We start from the raw sequence: 10,000 nt of genomic DNA, 5'->3' as shown, positions 1-10,000 counted from the left end.
TCTGACCCACATACAAACTGCTCTTCCCTCTCATTCTTCTGTGTAATACCTTTCTTATGCATCTCTCATGCTCCACACCCAGCTAAATAAGTCCGCCCTGACATCACAATGAGTCTGTTACATCACAATGAAACACAAGGTCACATGACTCCAAAAAAACAAAACAAACCAAACCAAACCCAAAAAACAGCTAATTTTCATAACCCATCAAATAATATGTATGGCGGCAAAAGCTCTTGATTTACGTTTGTGGAGACAGACACGAGAGTAGATTTAAAAAAAAAAAAAAATATCAGAGCAACAAGCACAAACTGAATTAATTTCACACGATTTTATCAGTATTCACTTCATACACAGTATACCAAAACAGAGGGCATGGACTGATCAGTCTTTAAATAAAAGAAAGAAAAAAAAAGAGAAAGAGAGAGAGAGAGAGAGAGAGAGAGAGAGAGAGAGAGAGAGAGAGAAAGAGAGAGAGAATGAGTGTCTGTCCTTTGTGAGTGTGCTCAGATTGGGAGTTAATGAGAGTTCGAATACATCTGTAGCTGAAGTGAATTTTCTACACTGTGGACAGAGGGCAGAGAAAGGCGCCCAGGCAGACGGCTTGAAGATACAAAGCTAGCTAGGCAGCAAACAGGAAATCTGGGGTTCAGTAAAATCCACCAAAACATGATGTAATGCCGTGTAATAGTTTATCATACGCTGTCTTGCTGTCAAACGATGCTTATAACAGCATAGACAACAGGTGCACTAAATGATATTTATCCTAATGTCTTCATTCAAAGCACTGTCCAGGTGCTTCCTGTCGGCTGTACGGCTGTAAGGCCTTTCTAGAACGTTCCTGTTATTGAATGAACAGCATTGGCAGTGAGTTCGTCTCATCGCTGTCTCATCTGGTCTCGTTGGAGGTGCTGGGCTGGACAATGGGTTTTTACAGCAGGCTGCCAGGTGTTGTGTAACGCGATCCACCGTGACTCCAGCATGGAGGATGTCTGTATCGAGCAATTAATTAAAAGCTGAGCAGGTTTTGTAGTCACAGATAAGGACGCCTATTACCCAAAGTCTTTCTGCTTTGCTGGGACTGGACTGCAGCTCAAGGCCAGCAAAAACGCGGAACAAATTTTGCGCTACGTCTCAGCGTAGCATCACCAAGCTACAGCTATATGGCTACATGAGTATGGGGGAGAGAGAGACAGAGAGAGAGAGAGAGAGAGAGAGAGAAAGAATACAAAACTGACAGGCCCTTACATAATCCACTACAGCCCTCTGAGCAGGTCTATGTCTAGATCTCTCTGAAACAATTTAATCTCATGTTGTGTCTAATGGCATTAGCATGTATTATTTACTGGCACTAAGTTAGCACAGATCCTGTGTCAGTTTGGTAAGAAGTGCTTTTGGATGAGTCTTCTTGGCACGTGGAGACTTTCTAACACCATGTGTCTCTGTCTGTACCATGAATTTAAAAATACAGTTTTCAAAAATATGTTTAATATTTTAATGTGTGTGTGTGTGTGTGTGTGTTTTTTTTACTTCAAATATGTATACTTTCCACTCATGAAAAGATCAGTAGCACACTAGTGAGTATTTCCGCTCTGGAGTTGTAGATCTGAAATTGTCTTCGTAAGGGTGTGAAGTACAATGCAGTCAGATAACTGGGCAAAAGTGCATGTCATTACATAAAGTAGTGTTTTATGGCTCAAATAGGTTACAGCTGACTGTATACTAGAAATCCCAAAGATAGCTGGGCTTTCGTTAAGATAAACAGGGTAGAGGATTCACGACCTTTTCACAGAGTTGCAGGAAGCACATACTAGTTCTGTATCCACCAAAAAAAAAGGCCTTCCCATTAAGACTTGGTTTCCACTAAACAAATACATACAATGTGGTGAGTCCAACACAGAATTCATGACAGTACCTTGCATTCAACAACACAGTACCACAGATATGTACTTCTACAATAATGTTATAATGTTCCACCACTGTTCATTACAACTGCTACTATGACAGCAACACCCTTGATCACGAAAAAGATTCAACAATGGTACTATTAATGCGGGTAAATAGACGATTTAGTGGCCGAAAGAAGCGTTGATGGTTCACGGTTGCTAATAACAAAGCAGCGTTATTAATACATTCTTAGAGGGGTGTGTCATCATCGCCATGGCAGTGATGAGATTTGACATGCGCCCTTAATCTGATTAGTCATCATGTACATTGATGCACTGACTAGCCGAAATTCCTGACACACCAGCAGCGCGCCTTTTGTGTGAAAAGACAAACCACAGAGTCTGCTCACACCCCTCGGCCGAGCTCCCTGGGAATCATACACCAACCACATAAACTGAGAAACCACAGGACACACACAGCTACAAATCTACATCTCATCTCTGTTCCCAGCAAGAGCAGAGAGTCCTTCACTCATCCGAAGCCTTTTATTTTTCTTCTTCCTCTTCTTCTTCTTCTTCTTCTTCTTTGCTAGGAAAGGGGAATTTTTAATAAATATGATTCTAAATTACTGTGTTACTTTTCTTTAATGATGCTCATTATCCAAAGGCTGCAACCTGTAGTTTAATTCCCACGGCCGAGCGAATCTGAGATGAACTGAGGGTTGAGTGATGTATAGTGACTGTGGAGACATTGCTGAGGGTTGAGTAATGTATAGTGAGTGTGGAGACATTGCTGAGGGTTGAGTGATGTATAGTGAGTGTGGAGACATTGCTGAGGGTTGAGTGATGTATAGTGAGTGTGGAGACATTGCTGAGGGTTGAGTGATGTATAGTGAGTGTGGTGACATTGCTGAGGGTTGAGTGATGTATAGTGAGTGTGGAGACATTGCTGAGGGTTGAGTGATGTATAGTGAGTGTGGAGACATTGCTGAGGGTTGAGTGATGTATAGTGAGTGTGGAGACATTGCTGAGGGTTGAGTGATGTATAGTGAGTGTGGAGACATTGCTGAGGGTTGAGTGATGTATAGTGAGTGTGGAGACATTGCTGAGGGTTGAGTGATGTATAGTGAGTGTGGAGACATTGCTGAGGGTTGAGTGATGTATAGTGAGTGTGGAGACATTGCTGAGGGTGAGTGATGTATAGTGAGTGTGGAGACATTGCTGAGGGTTGAGTGATGTATAGTGACTGTGGAGACATTGCTGAGGGTTGAGTGATGTATAGTGAGTGTGGAGACATTGCTGAGGGTTGAGTGATGTATAGTGACTGTGGAGACATTGCTGAGGGTTGAGTGATGTATAGTGAGTGTGGAGACATTGCAGGGTTGGTTTTTAACAGGAGAGATAGTATAGGGTGCACATTTGACTGTGTAAAAGATGCTATCGGGACTGGCACACGCACACAAACACACACACACACACGCACACGCGCGCGCGCACACACGCACATACACACACACCCAGGGTATGGGCTGATCTCAGGAGGAAGCTGGTTGCTCTCTCTCCAGTCTCTCATGCTAATGAAACTCTCTGTCAGATCTGGAGAGTGTGTCGAGACCTAGAGCTAAATGTCCTGTTACTACAGGGTAACCATCGAATAATCATCATTACAATCATTAATGTTAATCATGCCTAACTCCTCAAAGGTCTGGCTTCATGCATGTCTCTGTCTGTGCAGGGATCGTCTTCTTTTCCTCGTGCGTCTAAAGTTTACACAACACGACATCACATGCTATTCTCAGAACACCCTTCTGTAAGAGGAAGTTTTCAACCAAATCAAATCAGAGCAGCACTCAGCAGATCTAAGGGTCACAGTCACTCATTAACCGTTCAGAGCTCAACCAAAAAACACCAACCGGCTCGGTCAGTGACTCCTGAGTATTGAACAAGGGCGTCGAGAGTTTGTGTGACCGACTGTTTAACTTGACCCTCACTCAGTGGGCGTTTGCATAAGCGCTCTGCTCAGCCTTGGCGTGTCTGACCGGATGACTGCTTTGGTATTTCGGGTTAGCTGGCACGCTCTGTCTGTCTCGCATACAACGACTCCTTTTAGCCCACTGCCCCATCCTCTCTCTCTCTCTCTCTCTCTCTCTCTCTCACTCTGTCTCTCTCTCTCTCTCTCTCCCTCTCTCTCTCTCTCTCTCTCCCTCTCCCTCATCCTCTCTCTCTCTCTCTCTCTCCCTCTCTCTCACTCTGTCTCTCTCTCTCTCTCTCTCTCTCCCTCATCCTCTCTCTCTCTCTCTCTCTCTCTCCCACTGCCCCATCCTCTCTCTCTCTCTCTCTCTCTCTCTCTCTCCCTCCCTCATCCTCTCTCTCTCTCTCTCCCCCTCCCACTGCCCCATCCTCTCTCTCTCTCTCTCTCCCTCTCCCTCATCCTCTCTCTCTCTCACTCTGTCTCTCTCTCTCTCTCTCTCTCTCTCTCTCTCCACTGCCCCATCCTCTCTCTCTCTCTCTCTCTCCCTCCCTCATCCTCTCTCTCTCTCTCTCCCCTCCCACTGCCCCATCCTCTCTCTCTCTCTCTCGCTCTGTCTCCCTCTCGCTCTCTCTCTTTCTCTCTTCCCCTCTCCCTCATCCTCTCTCTCCCTCTCTCTCTCTCTCCCTCATCCTCTCTCTCTCTCACTCTGTCTCTCTCTCTCGCTCCCTCCCTCTCTCTCCCTCCCCCTCTCCCTCATCCTCTCTCTCTCTCTCTCCATCCTCCAGACCTCTTTTTTTCCATCTGCTGATGGACCTGTGTTGCTTTTCATTTGGGTCTGCTGTTTATATACCGTCAAGGAGAAAAGTGGTCAGTATTCTTGGTTTGTCCATGGCTGCATGTTCCTCTGCTGAGCTGTATATTTATGAACACTGGCCTACACACAGATATGCTCCGAGAATCAGTTACCTACAGTGAATGAGCATCCACACACAGCAGGTTAGCCAGTGTTAAAGCAGCTGCTGGGTGCGAAACATATAGGCAGTCTTCCAGTGAACATCTGAATTAACACTTGCCAGAGTAAATGCCCCTCCACAAGTTGCTTTAACACTGTAGGTGTTAAATGGATGGAAAATAACTCTGAGAAAACGAGCTCTAACTCTGAGGAAATCAAATCTGCTGTGTAACAGCACAGACTCTGTGTGTTCAAACTTCTGCAGTATTCGTGTAGCAGATACTGTGCTTTAGTTCAGAGGAATTGAGAGAAATAGCCAGCAGTTCATTGGTAAAATAATAGCAGTGCTCGTGTAGCGAAGGTTCCTACAAAAAACAGTATTCCAGAGGGCGTCTACTGTAACACAAAGCAGTTAAGGTCTGTTCACTGCTTAGGCTTGGGTAAAATGATCCAAAAGTTCAGCAACCAAATTACTGCAGCACTGCAAATGCAGTAAATGCAAAGAACTTGCGCCCTTAATTAGAGGCAAATGCAATACAAACAGTTAAAGGATGCAAATACACAAAGCACTATAGCGTTTGTCGCAACAGCCGAAGTGCTGAAGTGGCTAGTGTAGACATCGCCCACATAGTGACGGTTCAGGTGTCATTTAAAAAGATGATCTATCTATCTATCTATCTATCTATCTATCTATCTATCTATTTATGGACGATTTTTCCAAAACCTTGCCCTTTTGAGGTAGCAGTGCAACATTGTTGTGCATGAGGTGAATTGCTGGTGGACAATTACCTGTAATAAGCGAGAAGAATGTTTGCCTCTGCGTAGTGTAATGTGACAGACTGCAAACGGAGAATGAGAACACCCTGATTCTGAGAAATGGAAATGTAGTTAAAAGAATGGGCTTTGTAATGCTCACTGAGCAAAAAGAAGATGTGGAACACACACACACACACAAACACAGGCACACAGAGAGAGAGAGAGAGAGAGAGAGAGAGAAATTTGAACTCCAGTATAACATGTAAACCACTCCAAATCCCAACGGTTTATACCAATTAAACCAGTGTTTCCCTAGTCTTGCTCCTAGGGACCCACAACACAGCACATTTTTGGTTTCTCCCTGCTCTAACACCCCTGATTACATTCTCTTGCTTATTTAGCTGAGTCAGAGAGGGACCCAGCTTTAGCAGAACCACGTGTCCTCCTGGGCTCATCAGCCATTATCACGCTACTGTACACTATTCCGTTACTCCACTGACTGACCCAGGAAGCAACAGTACCACAAAATGCACTGCTGAGATCACACACCAGAGATTTCCAACACACACCTGACATTTGATGTTTCCTCACTGACAAAGGGTCAAAACAACACTACCACACAGCACTCACGTTGTACTTAGAAACTGTTTTATTGCTATCGGAATTCATGTAATGACCGCAAGATTGGCCCTGTTAATTGAGGGCAAAGTGGCATCATGTTCTATTTCTATCTACTCCAAACACGCGGAACTTAAATATTCGGCTGTGTACAAGCGGTTCAGCTGGGCTTATGTCCTGGTTCTCCTCCCTGTCATCGAGAGGTCATCACGGTCATTCTTTCGTATGGTCACGTCCTTATTCAGGCCGAGAAAACCCTAACCACAGTCACATTTCTGTGCGGTCACATCATCGTTCAGGCCAAGAAAACTTAACCGCGGTCTCGTGAGCAGAGGTGAACCCAACACGTATTCATGAGATATTGGAATTAGTCAGGGTCATTTAAGTTTGGAAATCCAGGTGTGGCACAAGGTGAAGGGCGTGGTTTCTCTTCACAGCAATCAGAGCAAAAGTCAACGTGAAAATGTAAAGAAAAAAAAAATTTGGAAAAAATAAATTAATTAATTAATTAAAAGAGATAACAATGTTGATTTTCCATAATAATTTAGTCTGTATTGTAGACCAAGTTGCTTGTATATGCAAATCTTAGATGTGAAGATTTCAGATTTTGTTATTTAATCTGATAAAATTGAATCGGAGCCTGTTTTGAATAATTTCATTCATAAAACACTAATAAGGAGATTTGAGTGCAGATGACTAGGTCTCTTACTAAAGGAAACTGAGCTCTACACAAGGTGAAAAACAACACAGTCGTTTAAATGCTTGGTTAAATGATGGTTAAAAGTAATGGGCTTTCACGGCTGACTGCTCTGCTGACATTTGCCATGAGAAACACACAGAAAAGAGGAGACTTGGTGATGGGGAAGTGCTGTATTTTGAGTAGAAAGTCTTTTACATACTGTTGAGAGTGTGGTCTGGGCACAGACTGATAACATAGGAAAACAGTTTCCATATCGTTCAAACAAATCAACAGTTCCCATATCTTTCAAACAAATCTTTTATCGTAGTTTCTGGAGATGAGGCAACTTTAAGTTCACCGTTTTCAATCTTTTGTGGAAAGCAGAAACGTTTATGTAAAGTGTTATCTGATACGAAAATGAAAAAGCACATTTGTGTTCATTTCCTGAACGCAACTGAATGTTTTCACACAATATTTCTACACAACTAAAAATCTGTGGATTCAATTTCAACAGTGAAAAATGTAAAGTAACCTAATTTGGAATGCTCTAATATTGAACCAAGTCTACGCAAACCGAGTTTCTGCCGTCTGTCACACAGTCAATGTGGGCAGACAAGCCTACGTACTTAGGGGTTTGCACAGTTTGATATCACTGATTCCCAACATTAACCAACTGTACTGCATTACAGAAGCACACGGAATGAGTGTGTGTGGTATTCTGAGCGGTGTCACCATATGCATTCCCAACACATGTTAGGAAAACCTGTGAAATGGTGTAAACATTGCTTTGTAACTAATCTAAAGCAAACACACCTGCATGTGTCCACACACACACACACACACATACATTCTCCCATGCATTCTTTGACACCGCAACAATCTCTAGCATGAAAACACCTTTCGCCCCATAGGCGTTGGTTTCCCTCATTAAGTCTTTAAACTCTAATACCAGATGAACATTCATCTGTCGTGTCTCATCACTCATTGACCAGAGACAATTATGTAACAATGCCACAGAGAGAAGAATCCAGAGGCCCCTATCTGAGGCCCCGAACGAGCTTTGCCCCATGCAGGAGAAGAAGCCTTTCGCACCGCGGTTAAAGCCACACCACACACTGAACGACTGTTAACTTTAACAGACAGCTCTGGGTCTTATCCACTGCCTCAGTTCCTATCAGAACAATGGTGCAGGCTCTGTGTGAATAAGGAATGCGGGCAGGGACTGTTCTCCATTGTCAGGTGTGTTAATGAGGGTGAAAGGAGCGCGGGCTAGGCCACAGGTTAGCGTTTTTATCCCTGTTTGTCTGGCCTGGGTCAAATACCAGGGCTTAGTTTTCATTTGAACGCTCGGTATCAGTGTGACCATTTAGTTTAAAGGGCGGCATTTAGGTAACAAACTCCCACTTAAAACCTGCCCCAAATAACCAAAACATTGAGCAGTTAGATCTGTCTTAGGCTCAGACACATTCAGATATGCATCTATGAATATTTCAGATCAGAGTGAAACATTCAAATTACTCCATCTCAGTTTATTTATGTTTATTCTCTATTTTCCATTAGTATGAGGCTGAATAAACATCTCCAGTTTATACTTGCAATAACTGAGTGTGATGCATAGTTTTGTTGTTGTTGTTTTAGTTTAATATAAAAACTGTAAGTTAAAGCATCCGGTCCTTACGGTATGAATTGTAAAAGAAAAGTTCGGTTGAAAAAGCTCTCGCACGTGTTTCTCCTGTGTGAGTGATTCTAGAGTAGTCTAAACACTGATACTCTTTACCAACGCCAGCAACTATACTCATGAATCCAACTAGGATTGTATTTCCCATTTTACTCAACTCAGTCTAACACATGTTCACGTAAACTACAGTTCTATTACTTCACCGCCTTTCATTCCGGGGAAGCGACATGATCTTTTAAGAGCTGCAGGAGGTAAAATTACACTTTACATTAACAAAATCAGCAGTTTGTTTGATCATTACATTGTTATCAATCTGTAATATTCTTCAGACAATTCGGAGAACTGATCCAAACATAAAGACACAAAGAACAGGTTCTCATAATCTCGTTAGTTAAGTCCAACCACTTGCTGAAGAAGCGGCAATTAGCCTACTTTGGTTTGACATGTAAAAGTATGAAAATTATTCGCGTTCAGGTGTTTCTCACCGATACGATCCACAAACTGCACAGAGACACAACACAACGGGAAGGTTATGAGAGTTCTTACCCCAAAACAAAACGATGCGATCACCTTTCCGCGGTATTCGTGCTATACTCGGTTCTGGTAGATGTTATGATATCGCTGATTAGAAGTGTTATGATGCCATTCCAGCCCACACCTGAAAATGTGTTTGCGGACGACTGTGTGAACTTTGCTCTTAAGGTGGATACCGGCAGTATAAGTTGTCAAGGCGACCTAGGGGGATGAGTCTTTCTGGGATGAAGAATGCACTGGGAGGAACAGGGTCGTGCGCCTAGCGACAGGTGTGTGCGCGTACTGTGCGTGTGCGTGTGCCTGTGACGGCTGACGACTCAGGCAAGAGTTTGGGGGGTTGGAATGGATGAATGACAGGCGACTTTACAGGTAATTCTATCTGCGATGCGACCAGGGAGGTGGAGCTCCTGTTACGTCACTCGCCACAGGGGGGTTACTGGCACATGCGTTGACGGGAGAAACAGTCCACAACTGTGTGCGTAGTTGATTTACTTCATCATTTTAACCGATGTCATGACTGGGACCAATAAATAGTCCGGTACTGAATTCATGATATGAAAAACCAGACAAAATTCTGATTGTGTCCATAACTTGTTACCATTTACTGACTATGTAAATGACATGAACGTTAGCCTAAAGGACAAAAAATGTTACTTTCATGATTTATTTTTCATTTATCCACGTAAAAACAAGTATCTATTTATTTCTATGCAAAGTTAATGGTCAAAACACATTATCTGGTGATACGTTTAGATATTAAATCCACAGATTTAGTTAAATGTAAAAAAAATGGTTCTGGAGCCATCCAGCAGTTCTCCTTTGAAATCTGCACATGAAAACAGGGCGAACGCGCCCTCCTTGCGTCGGTGTGTAACCGTGTCTATCCGGGGGAGATGTTTTCTCAGAGAGGAGAGTGAAAGAGGAG

The 10,000-nt window shown here is 43.2% G+C and overlaps 1 protein-coding gene across 1 annotated transcript in view; it reads right to left on the bottom strand.

The window, feature by feature from the left end:
* Window positions 1–9,011: 9,011 nt before the first annotated feature.
* Window positions 9,012–10,000, bottom strand: part of LOC115826609 (transmembrane protein 80-like) — an 8,044-nt gene continuing 7,055 nt past the window's right edge. The window contains exon 5 of the mRNA XM_030790489.1: window positions 9,012–9,042. Coding sequence (XP_030646349.1) covers window positions 9,012–9,042 — 31 coding nt within the window. The remainder of the gene's footprint in view (window positions 9,043–10,000) is intronic.

The sequence above is a fragment of the Chanos chanos genome, chromosome 13, assembly GCF_902362185.1.
Source record: "Chanos chanos chromosome 13, fChaCha1.1, whole genome shotgun sequence".
In the NCBI taxonomy this organism is placed as follows: Eukaryota; Metazoa; Chordata; class Actinopteri; order Gonorynchiformes; family Chanidae; genus Chanos; species Chanos chanos.
Note: the sequence above shows the minus strand (reverse complement) of the source record. Positions and strands in the feature narration are given on the sequence as shown.